The sequence below is a fragment of the Vigna umbellata genome, chromosome 1 (genome assembly GCF_029865625.1).
Source record: "Vigna umbellata cultivar VRB3 chromosome 1, Vumbellata_1.0, whole genome shotgun sequence".
NCBI lineage: Eukaryota > Viridiplantae > Streptophyta > Magnoliopsida > Fabales > Fabaceae > Vigna > Vigna umbellata.
The window spans coordinates 84,260,498-84,285,071 of NC_142165.1; the positions used below are offsets into that span (position 1 = coordinate 84,260,498).

A 24,574-nucleotide genomic window follows, 5' to 3' on the forward strand; every position below is an offset into this window, starting at 1 on the left:
GGTTTAATTAATGTGGATTTATAAGATTCACGAGAATGGTGACTTTGAATATTTCATAGGCATTGTGCAATGTTTGTTTAATTGATTCTATTTTTTGTATAGAAGAAAAGAAATGGTTTGAGTGTTTATGAAAGGCAAGCTTTGAAGTTACTTCAGTCCAACAACCGCTATAGAAGAGTTTGCATTGGCAATTAAGAGAAGCATGAGAAAGTTTGGTAGTCTTCAATTGGGTGGACCAATTGCAAAATGCGCGTAAAAAGAAGCTAAACTTGATTGAAATAATCACTAGTTGTTAGAAAACCCAACTTTTCGTAACTACTTTCACAATTTTTGTTTTCTCTAACGAAACTTCCTCTAACTTAATCTCACTTTCTTCTTTTAGAGTATTATAAACTTTTGTACATGTGACTTTGTTAGATGAAAATTTTATGTTGTTTAGAGATAAATAAGGTTAACAATAGTGATATGTCAAAATAGGTTGTAACCCGCGAGCTAACCCGACTTACCACAGGTTTAAGCCGGATTGGATTTAAAAAAAATGTAATTTTTTTATGCGGGTTAGTTTTCAACCTGACTCTTTTAGAACTCAACTCATCGGGTTGAACCCGTGGTGAGCCAGGTTGGCTCACCAACCCACCTAATTTAATTTAACTATTTATTATTTTGTGTTTCAATATTATTAGTTAGCATTTTTTTATTATATCGTAGATAGTGATAAAAAAGATGTTTCAAGAGAGAAAAATATTATAGATTTATCACTCTAATATTATAAATGGACAAGTAAGACAAAAATTAACAATATTAAAAACTTATTTGTTCGCCTTTTGTACATGTTTTTGGATTACGCGTATGATACTTTTTTTTTAATTGTCTTTGGAGTTTAACATCGTTTTAGAGTGACATTTATTTAAATTTGAATTAAAATAAAAATTTAATTTTTTTATTTTAAAAAAAAACTTATAATTAGATGAGTCAATGAGCCAACCGTTTAACCCACCAACCCGTGGTGGACCGGACCGGGTTATCCATTTTGAGAGCTCTAACAATATACAAGGAAAATAATCTATAAGTAATCCTTAAATTTTGGATTGAAGATTTAGTGTATTTATCAAAAATAAAAACAAATTTCTATAATAAGTTCATATATGAAGTAATAATGATTTCAAAATTGAAAAACAAGGAAAGAGAAATCTAAAAAATAGAGGTTTATAATATTCTCTCTAAATTAATGATCTCAATGATCAAAATAAAGATTTATATGTCGTTAATGTATTACTAAATTTCATTATAATCCAATGGTTAACGAAGCAAAAACCATAAATTTTTTGAAACAATCATCAACAAAAGTAACAAAGTGTACTACTAAGCGACTTTACCTTCAATAAGCCACAAATAGTGAGGGATGATGCTTCTTAAAGAATATATTTAGATTTGTTTACCATTCATGTATTGAGTACATTTCTCTAATACTACACTTTTTAATACAAAAGCTCATCCTTTTTAAGTAAGGAATTAATATTTTTTTTCACTTATAGCACTAAACCTTTGATGCCATAAAGATATTTCCATAAACATATCATTCACATTGTCTTTAACAATAAAAGGTTTAGTTCAATACAATTTAGAATTTGTCTTCCCTGTAGTCATAACCATGTTACCTTCATTGAGCTTTCATTTATTGGAAGCAAAATGATTATCATAATTAAGGATGACAAAACACACAAACTCAACCTTTTAATTTGGCTTGCTAAAAACGAGTCAAGCCGTGTGGTCAACCATAAGAAATGAATTGAAAATTTTAATATAGAACCAAAGGGTGGCCAACAGATGACGTGTTGGCCCTCATTTTTTAAATTTTTTTAAAAAAATTAAATGCGTTTAATTATATATATATATATATATATATATATATTAAAATTACAATATGAATATTTTTAGTTTAATCAATTAAAATAACTATTATCCTTATATGTTAAATTATTATATTATAATTAATAATTAGAATTTAATTTATAAGTGTTAATAATTTAAATTACAATATTATTATATATGGTGCGCATATGGTGATTTTGATGTGATGAAATGATGACTCTTCTTCCAAACTATATGACTTAAGCAAGGGGAATAGAGTTTAGGCGCTCTCAAGAGAGGTTGAGTCAACTCAAGGAAGGATGACTAGAAGAAGCCTAGAATGGGTGCTCTAGCCTTGGTGACCTAAGATGAGTAATATAACACAAAATTGACAACATAACTTTACTCAAATCAAAGGTGAATTTACATGTGGAAGACATTTCTATTTATAAGCTTAAATAACCTTAAAGGTGTCTCCAAATTGTAAAAGCAAAACCCAAATACTCTAAATTTGAGACCAAGGTAAAATCATATTAGAAGCATGACACATGGTCATTATTAAGGAGAAATCCTCTCCATTAGGAGCATGACACATAGTAATTACTAAGAAGAAATCATCTGCATTAAAAACATGACACATGGTCATTACTAAGGAGAAATGCTCTTCATTAGAAGCATGACACATGTTTACTACTAAAAAGAAATTCTCTCCATTAGGAGCATGACACATGACCACTACTAAAGAGAAATTCACTTCATTATAAGCATGACACATGACCACTATTTTCCTAAGAATGAAAGACCAAGAAACCCTCAACCTTGGAGAGCAAGCCTTCTCCATAGGCGAGTGTTGACTTAGTAGTCAACTACAAAATGTGCCCCTCCTCTAGGTCATCTCCAAGCCCGAAAACCCTACACTACTTGGCTTAAATACAATGACCAAATAAAAACCTAAATTATTTGGCCCATTATACAAGGTCCAAAAGGAAAATCCCATACTACTAGACCTATAATACAAGACCCAAAATAAACCTATTTTACTAAAACTCATTAATGACCTATGATGATAAGAGTTTAGGTCCACCTTCCACAGATAACTCTTACTCTTCTTGAGTGTGTTTGTCTATGGCTAAGGGGCATATTGATATAGTTAGTATATATGGATGGGTAAGATGTACTAGTGGCAAAAGATAGATCAAAAGAGACAATAGTGGAAGAAACCATAGATGAACTTTAGAGAGAGAAACCTTAAAAATCCAAGTTTTTCCAATCAAGGTAACAAGTCAAAATCTAGAGAGAGTAGGCCATAATGAGTCTAATGATGGTGATTAGAACTAAAGAAGATGACACATGCGCTACCATGAGTAGCTATGAAAGATGACGTCTACGAACTTCAATCGGGACGTGAGATCGTGTTTTGACTTTGATGGTGGCGATCTCGATGATGTTGGGGCCACTTGACTAAGACGAGCAAAATTGTATAGCCGCTTGTCAAAACTGAACTTCGACAACGACGACATCTCTAACCACAACGACGGTTACAGTGGACAAGAGTGACAAATTTTTTTCAAAACAACCTTAAATTCTAGATACCATATTAAATATATTAAAAAACTATGTATATGAAATTAATCTTTCTTGTATAGAAAATACACATAGAATACTTTATTATAATGAAAGAAATATCAACTAAGTCTAAAATACAAATTAAAAAATTAATAATATAGTAACAAAATATAAGCAATTAAAAACAAAAAATAAATATAAAATATATAATATATATAATAATAAAATATCTAATATAGTACAAATAATTACAGAATAATTTAACTTATTCTTATCAATAAATTTTTAAAAGACGAACAGTAATAAATAAAAGAAAGTGCTATTTCCTAATATACAAGATTGTTGTGGATACATCATGTCAATTGAAGGTGTAATGCTACACCATTTGTGGTAACAAATAAATCATGGCCAAATACTGACCAAACTCTGTAGTTTCAAGTTGTAAAATGTATAATAAACAAAAGAAGCTATGCTCTTTATTGAACCACATCAAACTAATAAAATTAGGAAAATGATTTATGTATATCCAAAATATTATTAATCAACATCCGAGATATACCTAAGAAAAATTATAGATTTATTTCTGACCTTGGAAAGGGTTTAATTTTCCAAAAGAGTACAACATCAGACAACAAGAAGATGCTTGTTCTATTTTTAAAAAGATTTATGGAATATTAAACAAAGTTACAAATAATTGTTACTCAGACAATTTTTTGATCCCACATACCGACCGAAACGCTCATCCATGCTTTAAAATCTGAAGCTGTGTTCACTATTATTATTTTCAATTATTTAAGGATTCAATAATAATAACAATGACAATAATAATCTAAAGTAAAACTTTGAGATCTGCACACATATCAAACTTTCCTTGTTGCAAAGACAAATATAATTACGTCAGATATTTTCAAACCACATTTACGACAACTCAGTTTTTGCGTAACTTTTTATATTTGTCATTAATAGCAAATAAATCAACAGGATAAAACAATTCACTTTTTTTCTCAAAAGCCAAAGTATACTAATATAACTTAAGTTAGAAATTCTCTTTCAGAGATAAATTAGAATCATAATTCATTTATTATTTTAAATTATTTATACTAAAATGACTTTTTCAGATAATATAATTAGAAAGAAATTAAAATTAAAATTGTTTTAAAAGACATTTTAAATAAATAAAACAAAATGAATAAAAAACTTGCTTGACTCGATTTAGATTATAAACTTAGCTAAATTGATCTGAATAAAAAATTAACTCGGATCAAAAGCAAATACGAGTTAACCCAAAAGATAGAGTCGAATCAACCTATACTAAACATTAGAACGAATTGACCCAAAGCAAACTAAATCAGTTTTGAAATATAGAATTGAATTATTCAAATATATTTGAAATAGATTTTCCTATAATTGCTTATAATTCCTATCCATTAAAGTTTTTCTGTAAGCCTCGTTAAGTTAACTTTAATTTATTAAAAGTAATTTATTTCCTTGTCTTGTAAGTGTTTGTTAAGACAGATATTATTTATATAAACTGATTCCAAATCTCAACTAGGTCATGCATAATATTGACGGTAAGTTTAATTTATCTTACCCTACCTGAAGGCCCTGAGGTTGTATCTTCTGCTAACAAAATTTCGAATTTCTCTGAAGCAGAATGATACTGTCCGCTCTTGTTTTCCGCTCTTAGGAGTAAATGTATTAGCAAAAGAGAGAGTGGTGGTGGGGACAACATAAGAAGGAAGCAAACCAAATAGGACCAGCACCATGTGGACAAATAAATACGGACGATACGGCAGACACATCATATGGAATGAAACCATGGATTAGGATATAGTGCATTACACAAAGAAATGTCCTAGGTGATAATGACACTACTAAAATGCCAAAGATCACAGTCCATGCATGTTATTATACGGAACCAAAAGTTGCCATGGACTCCAAATTTTTATCTTGGAATGAAACTGTGGATTTTGAAATACAAGCCCATCTAATTTTTGGCTGTACATCTCTACCTACAAAACTTCTATTGAATGAATAAAACTTAATTTTAAGAAGCCGAATAGTTCTCGCTCAACCATAAATTACAACAACAAAGAATAATTCAATATCTAAAACACCTTAATCTCTGACTCAAACCTACCTATGACTTCAGAAGACTTTTACCAAAACACCTTAATCTCTCCATTGCAGCGTGGATTTGCTCTGAAATTGTGGCGTAGAAACATCTTTGTGCTGCTTCATCCAAACCATCACAAGTGCTGGGCCATCCAACAATTGGAAATGACTCACTACGGGATTGGGAAATAGCCTTTTGCCTCATTGCTGGAAGGTCAAGTTCAATTGGATCGCCAATAATAATGTCAATTTTCTTATTCCATAATGGTAAAGGAGGTCGTCTACCAAACATATATTTCTCTGGCATCACCTAGAAATATAACCAGAACTCAGCATAAGCATACACCATAAAACATAATAACTGTTCAATTATTAAACTACCAAAAGAATTATATAGACCAAAACCATGAAGAAAGAAAACCATGAGGAAGCTTGCCTATTTACTATTGGACATCATTGGGACAAAAGACACAGTAATGTAAAAACTGTATAATAAAAGAATTGCTGAAGGAAGTCTGTCAGAAATCTACAAAATCACTCAAATTTACAAATATGCATCACTAGTAACAATAAGACAATTGCTTAATGCAAATAAAGTCTCCCGTAATGCAGAGATATTAATAGTGTGCCTTTTGGCCAATATAATACTAAATTATGAAAATTTATCAATTATAGAAGGAATACCGAAATCTTCATCTTTATCCTTTAAAGAATTCTCACGGCTTTAAACAAAGCTATCAATCTTCATACAGTGAATCCGTGGCCCCAAAAATGCTATGCACATATTGTTCGTCTATGGCCCCCGAAGACCGAACTATCAGCCAACAGGTGGGACTGAATCCATTCTAGCCTAGCCCAAGAGACCAAAAGATGAAGAGTACCATGGGGAGCCATTTATGGCATATTGAACAGAGAGAATAACAGGCTCATTTAAGTCTGAACTGACGGGAAACATTCAACGACATCACAAATTTTGCGTTGTGCTTAATTGGTTGAAGAGTGGGCATCAAGGTGACAAAGGTTTTAGTGATAAGGGAATCAGCACTTGGGCAAACAATGCTTGGACTGCTCAATGCACCCCAGGTCCAAGCGACAAAAGCGTGTAGGAGCTTGATATTTAGTTGATCAAGCCACAATTCAATGACTCAGATAAAAACAAAAACAGTAGATAAAAAAAGTCAAAATTCATGATTTTATGGAGAGGAATTAAGAATAAAGAGGCACCAGTCTTGATGTGCCCAGAAAGCTAAAATGTGTCTGAACTCGAAAGAGGTTATAGTCACACAACAAAGTTGCAGTTGCTAGACAACTACTTTAGAGAAGACTTTCTCTTGGTGATGGGGATGGGCGAGCTTCAAAGTTTAGCAGCGGGAAACAGAGGCCAGGCGGAAGGAAAGTGGGGAAAATCCTAAATTTTCGAAGGACAGAGAAGGGGGTGAAATTTCATTTTTACCTGAAAAATGGCATTGAAACAGGGCCAAAATGAGGACTTTTACCACCCATTGGAATTGTGTTGCAGTAGTATAGTATGTGAAAATATGTGATGTCAGAGATTTCAACACTGATCCCAAAAACACTTTATGAAAGTTTTGTAACAGACAAGGACCGCTATATGCTGCTACAGCACTACAAGACCACTATTGCAAGTGATCAAGACAATAACTACAATTTTATGTATAAATAATTTTCTCTTGCTAATGATAATACAAGAATTGATATATAATCAATAGGATTATAATTGATATTAAAACATGAACATTGTTAGGAGCAATTTATAAATATAGTATAGTGAAAGCCTAGAGATGGAAGCAAGCATGAGAAAAGAAGTCTTGGACAGAGCAAACATAGAATGAGTAGACGTATAATTAGAGGGTGACAAGTCCTGTTCTCCACTTATTTTTAACAATCACTTAGTCCTTGAAACATCGATGAATGCTCACTGCTATCTTCATAGTTCCAGTTAAATGGCTACTTTGCAACATATTCGCTAGTAGATAAAAACTGTTTTCCTAGCAAGACAGTGTTGTTTTCCTAGCAAGACAGTGTTGTTTTCCTAGCAAGACAGTGTTGTTCATCTGGAGGATATAAATCCTTCAGTCCCAAATATGTCTAACAACTGGAGACAGCTTATCACAGAGGCTTTCTTATTCCAACAGACTAGATAAATTGACAGTGCAGCAACTTTGGGTAGAAAACATAACTAGAAATGTAGTAGGATATATAATTTAAAGGGAAAGCAGAGAAGTTCTGACTTGCCTCATGAAAACCATGATGGATAATTGGCAATACGATTGGGGTTATACGTGCTCGAGCAATTAGACTAGCAGTTCCCCATTTCAACCGCCTTATAGGTGCCTCTTCTTGATTCACCTTTCCTTCTGGAAAAGTATGCAGCTGCCATGACAAATTCATAAATGACATATTAGTTTTACTTCAGTAAAATGAACTCTCCATTTGGGTGTGAAACAGAATGTGCCAGCATCTACTCAATTAAAGCACCAGTGTTAAAGAACTTCTGAAACTAGTTCTCTTATGACTTTGGGATACCAATTTACGTTATTAACCTTATATATAATTGCATGTAAAAATTAAGTAAAACAGGCTCTGTTGATGATTGGTCTTTTGGTTTTCTTCTCTGCACAAAATAGAAAAGAAAGCTTATGTTCAATTTGGCTTAAAAGAAAATGTTTCGTAATAAATGTTTTCCCTAAATCAGAGGCACATCATCTTTATGCTTTTGTGATTTTATATTCATAAAAGTAAACACTCATTCTGAACACTGCTTACCCAGAAATGAGGATTGGTATTAATAATAAAATAAAAAGAAAAACAAGCCCGACTTCCATCAACCAGTACTGATTTACAGTGATCCAGTTGGAAAATCAAGTAAATAGGAATTCATCCCCATTCTTACTCCTCCATCCCCTTCTTCAAATCAGCTCAAAATGCATCAAGCATAGCATGAAAATAAATAAATCAATTTGCAGTCTAGAGCATTTCTTATGTGCTACAGCAGAGAATGGTTCCTGAAGCTTTGGTGATCCAAGAAATCACCAACAAGAAGTAGGTTTGGTTTAAGATTTGATCTTCAATGAAAAAACTGAAAACTTCAATACAAAAATAATCATAGAAAATAAAAAAGAAAACTAAAAGTTCTTCTCAATCCAGAAAACATCTATACAACCTTAGAATCAGTTTCCTAACTCCTAAACAATTACTATTATTTATTACCATGAATAAACTAATTTCTACCCTGTATATATGCATGTTCTAGGAAACATTAACTTCCTGTATATTGAAATTACAAGTTGCCGCCATGATTGCAGTGGGGGTACTGCATTGCAGGCAAAAGCCAGCTGCAGTTAATGTGGTTGCAGACTAAAGCTGCGTCATATGATAAAATCCACACACAAACTTGGACCTGCCGATTATATCAAGAAAATTTCACCGCAATACCAAACCTATCTAAACAAACTATCTTAGGATTTTGTTTTAATAAATCTGCAAGTCACTCGTCATATGAAGCTGAATCGCAAGTCACAACAACCATGGCCATCATCAATAAAATAATCCGCATCTAGAGCTTAATGTAAAGACAGACAGATATTTGTTGTATTTTATGTAAGCTTCAGAGCATAAAAGGGTAAAAGAAGAAAAAGAACAGAAAAGTACAACATAGCTACTTCCTAACACTTTCCAAGAGTAAAGCTTTCCCTTGGTGTGTAACTGAACAAGAGAACAATCTTTACATCCTTTCTCCTCTAACTAACCTCCCTGTATAATTGTTCGCATTCTGCTATGGCATTTGGGCGCTACTCAGTAACTAACTCCCTCTAGCCCTCTCAACTACTATCTTTGGCATTTTGTGTATACGATCGAAACATTTGAACCACAAGAAAATTGAACCACCATCTGTCATTTAGGATCATGAGTAAACATGACTTTGAAAGTTTGTAATCCATTTAAAATCATCATCCAAAATGATAAGAGTACAATAACAACCCTAGAAGGTCATAATAACCAATAACTTACAAACTACCCAAAATATCATCACAGAAGTGTTAAGCTCGAAAGGGAGGAGAGTACTAAATGTTACATAGATACCCATTCTCCATCATTTAAACGCTCAAGAGCTTCATTCATGTGCTCTTGATAAATTCCACCACCTCTTGTAATAGGTATGCATTTCCCTGTGCAAGTTACCATGTTAGAAACAGCAAAACAACCGTTTTTTTTTTCATGAAAAGAACTAGATACACTTTTCAGCCTACTTTGATGAATAATTTATTATAAGCTTCAACCCAATCAAACAAAATAGATGGTGGTAAAGTATCACATTAACCTTCCAATTAATCCAAAAACTTTGTTAGCCTAGTGAAGTGAAACAGACTTAAATCTATGCAATTAAAGAACAGACAAGGGTATTTCTTTATACACCCTGCAAAACTCACCTGCACCCCCTGTTTTAAATTCCTAAATACCCTTTCCGGAATGTAAAAAATGGTTGCTTGAGTTTTGTAGAGTGTAAAAAGTTAAACCCAAACAACATCCAAAAGGACTTCAACAGAGTCACCACAATGCGATCGGGCAGGGACTTTTAAATATCCTGCGATTAGATTCGTTAAAGAAAGAACCTAATATTTGATAAAACAAATTTGATATATTCAACAGTGCTTTCACCAATTTTGTTTTTGTCAATTCAAAGAAATTGATCAAATATACAAAGGTTGGGGAAAGGACAATAGCCTTTCCTTGCAAGAGCAGTCCAGAAGAAATAACAATTCAATAAATTGTCAATTACCAGATGTCATTGTTACAGAAATACAATAAATAGGAAGTGAAATCAGTAGACTTACCAACCCGAAAAATATAGGAATAGAGGGCATTCCTGAAGCATATATCTTCCGCAGCGAGAACCCACCGAGCCAACTTAGTATCAAAGATGGGAAAACCCTTAAACCCCCACATAGCCGGATCATCCAAACTGCACCATTTTCATTCACAGGTAAACATAAAAAAGAAAATGAAAAAGAAAAAGAAAACGAAGAGAGCGTGTGCTGACGTGGACATGTGATTGCTAATGGTGATGAGTGGGACACGGCGGGGTCTGGAGCGGACGAGGCGGAGGAGGGTGTCGGCGTTGTGAACGGAGGTGGTGTTGAGAAAAGACGACACCGTTTTGGCAAAGGTGCCCACCATCGCAATGACAAGTTTTCTGGGAATGCCTCCCAAGTGCTCCGGCCTCGCCGCCCACTCCATGGTGCGTGACATTTTACGTTACCAAGAATTGGAATTGTTATAGCAAAATGTCTTTAAGCTAATTTCTTGTTTTCTCTTGGAACCTAATAAAAGTGTTGACCCTTGGTTGATTTTTCTTTCCACTTTTCTGTCTTCAATGATGATACATAACTTGTGATAGCTGAAGTGTTAATGTACTTAACCCTGTTAAGTCTCGACAATAAGAAAATTGGTTTTAGATTTGAAGTACCAATGGATCCATCTTAAATTCGACTTTATTAATTATTTCATTAGTAATATATTAAGGTTATTTTGGTTTAGGGTGGATGTTAAGTCTATTTTCGAAAATTATTTTAAATTTTAAGTTTAGATTAAGTTTTATCTTTCCTCCTAAATACTTGAAATATTATATGTATAGTAATTTATCAATTATCTAAATATTACATCTCTGTTTATAGATTTTTGAATGTATTTTTAATTAATGTTAGTTTTATCATGTATCAAACAGTAATTATTTGATTTACGATTAATATAATTATTTTTATTTTTAATTTTATGGTTTGACCGACCATTTCACATTAGATAAAAAATACGTAGACCCCTCTATTCGTGATTGATCAATAAGTTATACTATACAAAAATTATCTTATTAATTTTCTAAAGATACTTTACAAATAGTAAAAATTATTAATAGGTTTAAATATCATATTGATAATTATTACATAATTTTATAGCCTTGTAATCAATAATAGGATGATTACATAATTTTATAGGCTTGTAATCGATAATAGGATGAGACATAAATAATATAGATTAGAACATGGTATATAAGGAAGAAGGATAATTATAATGTCCAAACTCCTTTACTTAAGTTTATTTTAAAACTTTCTTTTTTACCGCATGAAATAGATAGATAATTCATTGAGGTATTATTCACGTTAAAGTCGTGTCAGTGGCTTTTATTTGATGATGACAAAATTGTTTTATCCTACAACAATTTTTTTTCATGTTAAAGTCGTGTGAATATGAGAAAACTTAACAATACTTATAATTTTCTTAAAAGTTATGCTATATTAGTAATTTTAATTTTAAATTACTTCGGTTTCGTAAAAAAGCCTAAAAAATATTCTTGATTTGTGAGTGTTATGGCCATGAAGGAACCAAACATTATTTTGATTAGGAATCCTAAATCTATGTATTGTATTTGGATAGATTTTTAAGGCATTTAAATATATTGAATTTGAATTAATATTATTTTAAATTGTTTTATTTTTCAAATATATTGTTTGAATAAGACAATTCAAATTTGGTAAATTTTAATTATTTCAATTACCATCAAATTTAAAAAAAAAAACTATTTAAATATCAAATAATTGATAAAATTAAAAGTATTAATATTGATTATCTTGTGTATATAATCTTGATGTTATTTTTTTTATTCAAAGTCCTTTAAGATTTTTTCATTTCATATTTATAAAACTTTTTTTTAATTTACATTAAACAAGATTAGTTTCAAGTTATGAAATGGTAGATCACACCAAACCCAAGTAAGATAACATTAGGTCAAGATCCTCCAAGGTTGAGTTGACTCTTCCTTGCTCAAAGTCAAGCCAAGTTAATCGAAACCAAGCAACAAGTTGGTGCAAGTCTAGGTTGAGCCAAGTATGCTGGAGCTTAGGTCGAGCTAAGTTAGGTTATAGTTAAGTTAAGTCGAGTTGGTCCAAGTTCAAGTCATCCAAAGTTGGTTTGGTCCTAAGTTAAGTCAAGTCAAACCAAGTCTACATTTAGTCGAGTCATGGCAGATCCATATTCATGTGAGTCTGAGTTGACTCACGTTCAGTGAGTTGGGTTAGGCCTAGGTTGGTCCTGGTTTGATCAAAACTAGGTTTGGCTTAGCCTTATCAAGACTAATTCAATTTGAGTCAAGCTAAGTCTATTTATATCCAAGTCGAGTTGAGTCAACAAGGCTTAGAGTCAAGTTGAGTCAACAAGGCTTGGAGTCAAGTTGAATTGGCCTAGACGAGCTGAATCCAGCCAAGTTGGCACAAACCAAGGTCAAGATAAGTTGGCTAGGGCCTAGGTCAAGTTGAGTTTGGGAAAACCCACATTCAATCGAGTTGAGGTGAGTCCAAATTCATATAAGTTAGAGCCCACCTATGTGCAATTGATTTGGGTTAGGCTTAGGTCAATCTTAGATCGATCAAAATTAGGTGAAGTTGGGTTGACTCGAATCTACTAGAGCCTAGGTTGAGCTAACTCAACCTAGGTCAGTCGAGTGAAGTTAGTTTGAGCACCCTAAGTCGAGCCAAGTCGATCTGATTTGCTATGAGCCCAGGTTTAGTAAAGTTGGTATAGATCAATGTTCATCTAAGTCGAGATAACTCGTGTTCATTCGAGTCACGACGGCCCATGTTCATCCGAGTATATTCATACTCATTTTGCATTTTGAATCTCTTGTGTGGTCAACTTTTTCTCTCACACCAACTTCTTTCTTCATTATTCATAGCTTTTTGGGTTTTTTTTTTCTGTTTCTTGGTTGTTGTTTCCATCCATATGCATTCTTTTGCAAAGAAAACATCTTATTCTTTCAATGTAGGTACGTGAAAACTCTCCCTATTGATTCTTGTTTCTTCTATATAAATGGATTTTTATATCTGATCCATGGGTTAAAGTAGATATCATTAGAGAAAGTTTTGTAGAAGAACGTTAAAACTTTGAAGAATATGTAATCATTTTGTAAAATTGGTGTAGAAATGTGAAAACATATGAAATGTATAAGAAGATAAAATTGAGTTTTGTATCTAAATCTTTTGAAATTTTTGCAAAGTATCATATGATGATCCATAGTCAAATGATAGTTTCATATGGCAAACAATTTTTTAAAAACTTTTGTAAAACTTAGTTCATAAAACCCCTTTTCTTTTGTTAGTGTAAGATGATAATATGTAATGAACAACAAATAAAGGAAAAGAAAGATTTATGCTCGAAATTTTATATTGGTTCTTGTGATAATGAAGGATACATTTGATTCTCGATCAACTAATTAAGTTTTACTATATTGACTATCACTGAAGTTGCAACATGTCAATCACTTCTAGCTAAAACAATTTCAGTATTATTTGAACTCATATACTTCTAACTAATAATCTATGTATTTTTTGGAACACAGGCATCCTAGCTAAAACAATATTTTTTAGACAACAATAACTTTTAGCTAAATAAATAAGGTTTTAAAAAAGGTATTATTTAAATGATAATAGGTTGCTCAGTATACAAAGGATCTACATCTTTCAATGTATATAATGGATTAACATTTTTACAAAGCTTTTATGATCATAAAAGGGTTTAAGCTTAAATTTCAACAACATTTCAAGATCATTGTCTTGTATTTCTCCTTAAAAGGGTATATTTGAATAGAAAAAAAATTTGTTGCAAATCTTTTTCTTTTGTTACGAGTTTCAAACTTAGATGACACTCTTCATGTGTCTGATTGAGCTAAAGGTACATTATATGTGCTCCATGCAACATTAAATGTTAATCTCATCTTCACCTAACATCCCAATAATTAACAATACTTATTAGTCGTAGGTTAAACAACCTTTTACTCAAATTGAACTAAAAGTGAAGATCATACACAACAAATAGCTGGACCAAAATTAACATATGTTTGTTTTTGTGTGTTTGTTGATACAAAGCAGATTTAATTGATATATCTAGATATCTTAATCTTGACATGTTATTTAGTGGATCCTCTTGATAAACGAAAGATAAAAACATTCGTAAAAATATATAATTTTGAAAAATATTTTTTTAAGTACAATGTAAGTTTAAAACGACATGTTTATCATTTGGTCCATAATTTACTTAATTGAAATTAGAACCACTATTTTTATGATAAAACAAGTAAAATATTTTAAGATAATATTGTTCGAAAAGGTTTCCATCTATCTTTCTTTAGTTTTCTTTCTACTCCTTTCCAACACCAATTAAAAAAAATAATTTCTACTTTTTAGTTGATTTATCCCAAAAAAAAATTATATTTACTTAAAATTTTATTTCATTGGTGTTGGATGGAGGTCGAGGAAAAAATGGGTGTCTCGCCACTCATATTTTTCAAAAACGTTCTAAGCCATTCTGCTATTATTCGAGACATTTTTCATTATAAAAATTAATAGGAAATAATTTTTGAGCTAAAAGTTGAGTTTTATTAAATGAAGCCTTTTAGTCCGGCCTGATGTATACAGATGAAAGTTTTTATAATTTTTTTTAATGAAAAGATAGAGTAAATATTTCCATAAATTTTTAAATTACTTTATGCATAAACTTATTTCATTTATCTTTTATTGTAGTATTTATAGAAGTTTTTTCTAACATATATAATGTATATTATCAAATATTTGTTAAACTTAAAAATGTATTAATTTTTTAAAATTCATTTTAGAAATTTTAATTATTAAACAAAATGCTTAAGTTTTCCTTAATAAATTACATGGTGTAGCTGCTTTGAATCACAATTAAACTGAACGACTACGATGGCAGTAGTGCGGCTGTGCCTTAACCTACCTATTCCGCAGAAACTGTTGCTTCTGCTTCCTCTTCGCTCTGCTTCGCCCAGCGCATCCCTATACCTCAAGCTCTCACTCTCATCTCATTTACTTCTTGAGATACATATTCGCACCTGAACCACCTTCATTCTTCAGTCCATATCAGGGATCATTGTGTGCTATTTGGGCCAATCGTATGGTTCGATGGAGCGCGCCTGAAATCTGTTCGACACAATGACTGTGAGGGACTTTCAAACTCATTTGTCCTCTTATTTCGGTAATGCTCTTCATTAATCATGATTATGATCGGCGATACACGTAGATTTTGGTTCTCTTATTTGTCCTCTTATTTCGGTAATGCTCTTCAATAAAGCAATTTCAAAAAAATAAAAAATCGGAAAATTAATACGTGCCAACATTATTTATTATAATAGACTTGTTTACTGTTAATAATGAGAATTTGGTTCTCAGGATTTAATCTTCAACCTGAAATAGTGTCACTAATCTTGGAAATTTTCAACCGTTTCTATTTTCTTCTATCTTTTCTCTAAACTCTTTATCCTTTTTCATTAATATTTGAAAAAAATGAAAACTCTCACCGGAATTCGGCTAATTGGAGCCCGAATTCTGAATGGGTTCAGGATGAATTTGTATTCTTTATGAGAACTTTTGTGTTGTAACCGGTTGTGTTTTTTAAAATATATTGATGTATAGTAATTTTGATATTTTAAAATATATTGAAGATTAGTGATGCTATGCAAATTTAGTCACCAAGAATCAGCGTAAATAGTAAACTGGTATCATCTAGTAAACAGTGTTGGGACATATTCATTGGCAAAAGAAAAATTCTTTTGAAATGTGTTCCTCACTGCAAAAAGAATAAAATAAATTTATACATGTATATATTTATTTATTTGGTTATTTTTATGTTCCAGGAAGGTGCAATTTTTGGTTTAATTGTCACAAATGACGACGTGAATTTCTTGGCTAAAAGGACCAAAGATTGCAGGGAATGGCAATTTTTTCCAGGGATGAAAGTGTAAAGGTTTGAAATGAAGGAAACTCAGCTTCTTGATTTGTCATGCCTATATGTTCAATATAATATGGCTTGTGCTTTGGGGTTATTTGGTTTCAGGATTGAAACAAAAATTATGGACTTTATAAAACGAAAGGATCAAAACTACATATTGAACATAGATGCGGAAAGTTGTGAATTCTAGGATAGGAGCCTAAGAAAATCGCCTTATAAATAATAGAGTTCAGTATTCACATATGTTCAGCATAAAGTGAATTAATGGAAAATTATAGAACTTTTTAAAACAGTAGTCATAAATTCAACAATGTGATAATATATAAGGGACAGTGTAAGAAAACCTTCACCATGCTTATTAATTAAAATCATTTAATAGCAGCTAAATCAAAATAGTCCTTCAAACATCACCAAGAATGTATCTTGGCTGGTGCCGTAGGTAAGTCATTTTACTGGTTGTAATCTTAAGAGGTTTCCTACGTCAACTATCTATGATGGCAAACAAAGAAAAATCAAAGGGACAATTTTTTTCCCCTTCTGATTTAGTTCTTTCTCTTTTGGTTCTTCCTAATGCGGGCTATTGCCGATATCATTTGGGAGTAGCCCCGTCTCTTTTGTCGTGTTTTTCTTAGTTATTATGAAATAAGTTCACAAGCATTTCTTGGATTTGTTCATATTTTAAGTGATTTCTTATAGATAGATATTTGATGTTTGGTTTAGAATCTATAAATTAAATTAGCTTTTGTTATGATAGATCTGAACCTTTTACCGTTACACATCTTGTAATGTGTGTTGTAATGAGAATGGAATGTGTTTTACACATCTTGTAATGAGCAATGCAAAGCAATAGAGTTGAGGTGTACCTAAAAACATTCTTAAATACAAAATCTTACTACCTAAACTTTAAATTCTAGATATTTAGTCATTTATTTTAGTCTCTCAAATTTAGTGTGTGAAAACTAAAACCATATTTTGAAGGATTCATTTTTTTTTTTTAAGTTGGGAAACAAAACACGAATTGTTCAACATTTCAAGGAATAAAAATATAATATTTTTTCTTTTAACCTTGGATTTCTTATTAGGAATTTATTGTGTGCGAACAGGTATATAGAGGAACGCAGATCTAGGGAAGAATCTATCTCCAATTATTCCCATATGGGCGTTGCTCCCTCCACCTTCCCAACTTTTTCCATTTTTTTTTTCAATTACAAAAACAATCTTTTATTTTACCTTTTTAACCTTTTTACTTTTTTACTTTTAATATTATTTACCAAACTCTACATATTCACTTTTACTCTGCTCACAACACCCCCCAAGCTTTCTTTTGACATCCGCCTCTTCTTCTCACCTCCGTCACACTTTCTTCTCTCTTCTTCCCACCATACTATTTCTTCAACTTACTTTTTACATTAAATTAGTCATGCTATTCAATTATTTATTTGTACTACAAACTCTCCTAACCAGTAACCCTCTTCTTCTATGCTTAATTACTAACTTCTCTGTATGACTATAAAACCATGCTCATTTTCACAATAAAATATTACTCCTCTTAATCACTTGAACCCCGACTTCCTGCTGCCACTATTATTTAAACACCAAAACCATATCTTCTTCTTCTAACACTACTTTTACGAAACTGTAAACCTCCACCCTTTTCTTCATTCGTTTTCTTTTAACAGTGCTTATTTCCCCATAATTGTTTTACATTCCCTCCTAATTCATAAAACCACAACGGCCTTATTTGCTTTTCAATCTTATATACATAAACAATGCCTTAAGACCCATATGCATAAAAATTCTAAACTTAATATCTTTTGATCCTAAACGGATGTTGACATCCGTTGACGGATGCTTACGTCCATTTAAGAGTTTTTCAGGTTAATTAGATTCAAGTTTATTACGTACGCTTGCAACAATTTCCAATACGAATAAGAACGAGAGTACGAACGTAATAGAAAATGAATAGGTTATGTGTGGGGAATGGACAAAAATTATAAAATTTTAACCCTAAAATAAACTTTTAGTGAAGGATAAATCAAGAATAGAAAAATAGAGTGAGAGGTAAAAAAAGGAAAGGGGAGGTGGGAGGGAGAAAACGGGGAGGTGAAGGGAGCAACGCCCTTCCCATATCTTATTTTGATGGTTATTGTCGTAGATTTGTCCGTGGATTTTTGGTAAAAGACATAAGAAAAAATCAGTTAAAAATTAAAGAATATTATTAAGAAAAAGTCAACATAGAATGAATACTTGACCTGTACCAAAGAGAAATAGACAAATAATGGTTAACTTAGATGCTTACTTGATATGAAAAACACCTCGAACCTAACGCCTTTCTATTTTTGTGGTTGCTGGGTGCAACATTTTAAGAGACTATTTTGAGGTACAACTCCATAAGTAATATATACAATTTAATAAAAATTTCAACATCGTTATCATACTCTTCAAGTTTAAAAACAATATCACCAAAATGAGATATTATTACTTTCAAATATTTGGATTGTTTGAGATTCACTTCCTCTCATCCAAACATACTTTATTATCCGTAATAAAACCTATAAAAAAACATATATCTATTGGATAAAAGATATAGTTTTATTTCTTGTTCTAAAATTTCCTCTCTTTAAATTCTATTTATTATATAATTCTAGAAGTAATAGGATAGAAATATTTATTTTTTATTCATACTTAAAAGTAAACTAATTAGTGTTTCTTGGATTCGGTTTCTTTGTACATTTGACATATTACTGTTAACATTGTCAATCCATTTAGTTTTGCTGTTACTCGTACCTGTAAAAATATAACAATAAAACAAAATATATGAATACAATTCAATAAATGAATTATTTGACCAGCTCAATACAATACATTACAACTAAGAAAACTTTCTTATCAATGTACATGGTATGCTTCCTATTAATGAACAAAAATTGGTTTTTTTATGTTCTTATTGATCAAATGAAAAACTATTCAAGTTTATAACCATAAACTCTACAAGTAATTTAGTAAAATAATAGACAACTACCTCACATAATACTCACATACTAATACTAACAACAGTAAACTCCAAAACGTAGGTATTAGAGAAAACAATGCATTTAAAACATATCTTATTTAATTAAAATTAAAGTAAAGCTCGTAATACATTCGAGCTTGAATCCATTACTACTTTCGTTTTTTTTTTTCTATTTGTCTAATACCTGATAACACAAGAAAGAGCAAAATGAAGCTTTGAACAAAGAGAGCAAAAGAAGTCTGTAAGCATAGAGAGCAAGATTAGAACCGTGTGAGATTTGAACAGAGAGCAGAAGAACAGTGAAGAAGCACGAAGTATAAATTTAAATATTTGATAAAAAATCTTAACATATTATTATTAAACAATTTCAAACTTAATTTTTTTTACCTACTATTTAATTAAAAAAACTTATAATATATATACTTGTACACCAAGATTTTTAAGGTTTAATAATAGACAATTACTAAATTGTTAATATTTATTAAAATTTAAGAACTTTGACAAAATAATAAGTATTAAGAAAAAACGTGGTGGAATCCAAAGATTAGTATATATTTATTGTTTTTGAATAAAAAGTCATTTGATTAACCCAGTCTTTAGAAGAAAATAAGCTAAATTTTAGTTATTTAGCTTTTAGAGACCCGCAAAAATGATATAAAAATTATTATCAATATATAAATTTTTATAAATATATAAATTTTTATAAATATATATAAAATAATATCTAAATTATTATAAATATATGAGCATACTTATGTTTTAAATTCATTATAGACTCGGTTAACATTTCATGAATTCCAATCATTTTTACTTAAATAAGTGTTTTATTGTGTTATAAGGTATTAGACAAATAGAATAAAAAATAAAAATAATAATAGATTCTTAAACTATTAAGAACTTTAATTTAATTAAATATGATATATTTTAAATGCGTTGTTTTCTCTTACGTGTACGACTTTACTATTAGTATTAATATTATTTAATTAAGTATGTTTTTTTAAAATTTTTGGGTATTAGACAAATAGAAAAAGAAATAAAACTAATAATAGATTCCTGAAAGTATTAAAAACTTTAATTTAATTAAATAAGGTATATTTTAAATGCATTGTTTTTTCTCATACCCACGTTCAAGAGATTACTGTTGGTATTAGTATTAGGCTGCATTCAAGTAGAAAGATATGTAAAAACAAAAACTAATACTTCATGTTTTCATTTCACATCAAAAGGAAAATAATCATGTTGATGCAATGAGAATGTTTGATGGAAGTCAAAAACCCTTATAAAAGCAGAATAAATATGTAGTGACTAATTCTTCTCATGTAATGAAGAAATATTTTACTTGCTTACACCTGATATATATACTCCTTCATGGCAGTGTTGTATAAATATTGTTTCAATACAAAGAAAGTAAAATATTCCTTCATTACAAAAGATAAATTATTTATTACATGTTTATTCTACTTTTATATGAGAACACGCAAAAGTTTTTGACTTGTATCAAGCATTATAATTACGAAAACATGATTATTTTTTCCTTTTTCATATATATGAATTGAAAACTCCTAAACGTGGGTATAAAAAAATACAATGCATTTAAAATATACCTTATTTAATTAAATTAAAGTTCTTAATACTTTCAAACGTGAATCATTATTACTTTTGTTTCTTTTTCTATTTGTCAAATACCTGAAAATACAAGAAAACATACTGAATTATATGAAAGTGATTGATATTCATGAAATGGTAATCATACAAGTCTATAATGATTTTAAAACATAAAATATTATATATTTACAATAATGATTTATATATATTTATAAAAATTTATATATTGATAATACTTTTTATATACTAACAATAGTTTTTATAATACTTTTGTTGAGGTAGAAAAAAAAAACCCAGAAAATCCAGAGAAGAAAAAACAGAAGAGAAAACACAGAGAGAAATGATCTGAATATTTCGAGAGTGAATTTCTCAATACTAAAACACAAAAGCTGGCTACAATATATAGCCAACTCAAGAAACAAAAACAAAACAGAACAACCGAACGATCGTTGGCAATAGAGGCCGAACGTACAAAACCGAACTACATGACCGAACGATCACAAGAGAACGTTCGATCACAAAAGACCTAAATAAGTCGAACGGTCACAAAGAGACCGAGTAGTCTTAACCAAATACAAGTAATAGAAGAGTCTAATCTACAACTTTTATAGATGTTGCTAACAAATTTATCTAACCAACACTGTCACGGCTAAACTAAATAGTTCACAATCTATAAAGAAGTTGCATCCCAACCTTTAATTCAAGTTGTACTGTACGATTGTTCGATCAGTCATGAATTGGACGGTCGTGACGACAAGCAATAAATTGGTCGGTTAGAATATAAACAAGATTAGTTGTAAAAAATAATTAAATTAACCCTAAGTCAAGTTTATAATTGGGTCAATCTTAATTAGAAGTTTATCACAAAAGTCTATAAACACAGGTTTGATATTTGGATAGTTGGTGACTTTTCACTATACATTTATTACTGAACTATTCAAACAAATACTAACTTAAACGTTAGAGTGCTTTCTACATGTGACACTTGAGCAGACCAAATGTTGTGAGGATATTTAAAAAACTATTTGTGACCTAAGCTAGAAGTAAAAAAACACTTTGTACTAAAAGACTTAACTTCAGCCACATAAACCGACACACAAGCCAAATATTTTGTCAAAGAAAACACAATCCTATCATATATTGGCTCCACTTACAAACTAGGAGCATAACTTCATAAACTAAAATAATTGACTTAGAATTGGTTAATAGAGATAAAAATAATGGTTAAGAACTATATTTAAAAACAATTTGAGATATATCTCAAACACATTAACCATAGTTTTGACGTCAATTAACCAATTCTTCTAATAAAAAAAAAACTAATATTAGAACACTTCATGAAACAAGAAGGAACAAATAAATATTAACAAATGTTACAAGCTACCATTACTATAACAAATTTTCGAACTTGTTTACAATGACTATGGAATTATAGAATCACATGGCTCTAGGATGACTTAAAATTGGTTTTTTTTATATATATATATACATATATATATATATATATATATACATATATATATACATATATATATATATACATATATATATATATGTATATATATATATATATATATATATATTAAAAGTTTTTTAATGGATCAAATATTTCAAAGTATTTTAGAAATGTTTTGGTTGAAAGTGTTCAAGGGTCGATCATCCTTTCTTGATCTGCTCTCTTTCGATCCTCCAATGTTCTCCGAGAACGCAATCCACTCCGATGGGTTGTTGACTTGCAAAAGACACTCCGACGCTCAAATTAGATATATTTCATAAAGAGGTCACTATTTTATTATGATAGAAAATGATCCCTGTACCTGGTGATCAATTGTATATTTATAGGGCTTGTGGTAGCCAAGTCCATTGATTAACCATTAATGTAGTATATTTTTATTTTTAGGCAATCAAACCCAATAATATACTGCACTAATGGGTTTGATTGCCTAAAAATATACTGCACTAATATTAATCAATGAACTTGCCTATCACAAGCCCTATAAATATATAATTGATGTCGAGGTACAAATATCATTTTCTATCCTAATAAAATAATGACATCTTTATGAAACATATCTGACTTGAGCGTTAGAGTGTCTTCTGCAGGTCAACAACCTATCAAAGTGGATTGCGTTCTCGGAGAAGATTGGACGATCGAAAGAGAGCAGATCAAGAAAGGACGACCGACCATCAAACACTTTCAACCGAAACAAATATCGTATATTTGTAAAGCGTAAGGCAATCTGACCCATTAATCCATGCTAACTCCGATTGGTATATTTCATATAGTACATAAGCCCTCCAAGCCCAAGTAAGCTCTTTATTGAAAGAGGTGCGCAGGGATTATTATGAGTTTAAGAGAGGTTACTTACGTTGTATTTATGGAGTCTATTTAAGTCTTCATTCCTTTCTGCACCAAGCGGTGGATTCTAAGATTTCGCCTTTGAAACTCCTTCAGCCTTGGGTCGAGGTAGATTCATTTTATAGAATCATCGAGGAGCGTTCGTGGTCGAGGTAGATTCGTTTTATAGAATCACCGAGGAGATTTTCGTTCGTTCGTGATCCAGATTCATTTCATAGAATCACCGGGGAGCTTTTTATCACTCCTCTTGTTCGTTGTCGAGGTAGATTCGTTTTATAGAATCACCGAGGAGCTTTCTGTTGTCCTTGGTCGAGGTAGATTCATTTTATAGAATCACCGAGGGGTGTGCTCTAGTTGGTCGAGTGGTTTGTGCGTAGGGTCCTGTTATTTGCACTGAAGAGAAAATAACAATTCGAATTTGAATGGTCAGAAAAACATAGCCAATCAAATTAATATCAAAATAATTTGGGTTATGAAGCCGAATGGCCGAGCAGGCGAGACCGTTCGGTCTTCGGTTGAACATTTGAAGGCCGAAAATGAAGAATCTGTGTTAAGGTGTGTCACAAATGAGTTGTAGGTGCTTTACTGCCTTGTGACCTACAAAATAGATGAGGAAATTGACTATGATAATATAAATAAACACCGCTCGGGATACTTTGAACGAGGGTAGAGGTGCCCAGGTTTTGCTCGCACAAGAGCCAAGCCATTGAAACCTGACAAGGTTGAACATAGGTGGTCCAACTAACCGAGCGAAAAGGGACTAAACCTTTATGGCGAGATATTTTTACTCACAAAAAATATGAGTTAAACAAAATAAAGTAAAGGCTTCAATATTTTAAAATTTATAAATTATAATAAAAAGGCATTGGAACCTAACAAGGTTGAACGTAGGACCGAATCTTCCTGTGTAGAATATTTTTACTCACAAAAATATGAGTTAAACAAGATAAAGTAAATGCTTCAATATTTTATAATTTATAAATTATAATAAAAAGTCATGGGAACCTGATAAGGTTCAACTTAGGACCGATCCTTCCTATGCAGGATACTTTTACTCACAAAAATATGAGTTAAACAAGATAAAGTAAACACTTCAGTATATTATAATTTATAAATTATAATGAAAAGTCATTTGAAACTTGACAATGTTGAACGTAGGTCTGAAGACATGTCTTTAAAATTATTATGAAACTTTTTACTCTTGTTGCAAAACCTGGTATTGATTCGAAGTAGCGATGTCGAGACCGATATTG

At 31.0% G+C, this 24,574-nt stretch overlaps 1 protein-coding gene and 1 long non-coding RNA gene across 2 annotated transcripts; one reads left to right on the forward strand and one right to left on the reverse strand.

Moving 5' to 3' along the window:
- Positions 1-5,221: 5,221 nt before the first annotated feature.
- On the reverse strand, positions 5,222-10,943 carry LOC124826154 (Phospholipid/glycerol acyltransferase family protein). The gene is made up of 5 exons (XM_047298922.2): positions 10,595-10,943; positions 10,389-10,516; positions 9,637-9,722; positions 7,789-7,926; positions 5,222-5,842 (listed from the first exon to the last, which is right to left on the reverse strand). Exons 1-5 carry the CDS (start codon positions 10,801-10,803, stop codon positions 5,558-5,560), a joined length of 846 nt encoding a protein of 281 aa, XP_047154878.1. The 5' UTR covers positions 10,804-10,943; the 3' UTR covers positions 5,222-5,557.
- Positions 10,944-15,264: 4,321 nt separating this feature from the next.
- Positions 15,265-16,438, forward strand: LOC148206644 (uncharacterized). The gene is made up of 2 exons (XR_015786208.1): positions 15,265-15,591; positions 16,250-16,438. It is a non-coding gene; the product is annotated as an uncharacterized LOC148206644 (long non-coding RNA).
- The last annotated feature ends 8,136 nt before the right edge of the window (positions 16,439-24,574 follow it).

What these genes read in the sequence shown, in the direction of transcription:
- LOC124826154 (XM_047298922.2), bottom strand. Translation starts at nt 10,803, where the DNA reads ATGTCACGCACCATGGAGTGGGCGGCGAGGCCGGAGCACTTGGGAGGC. An exon ending in ATTAGCAATCACATGTCCAC is followed by an intron (nt 10,517 to 10,594) that starts GTCAGCACACGC and finishes AAAATGGTGCAG; the next exon opens with TTTGGATGATCCGGCTATGT. An exon ending in GTTTAAATGATGGAGAATGG is followed by an intron (nt 7,927 to 9,636) that starts GTATCTATGTAA and finishes TTGTCATGGCAG; the next exon opens with CTGCATACTTTTCCAGAAGG.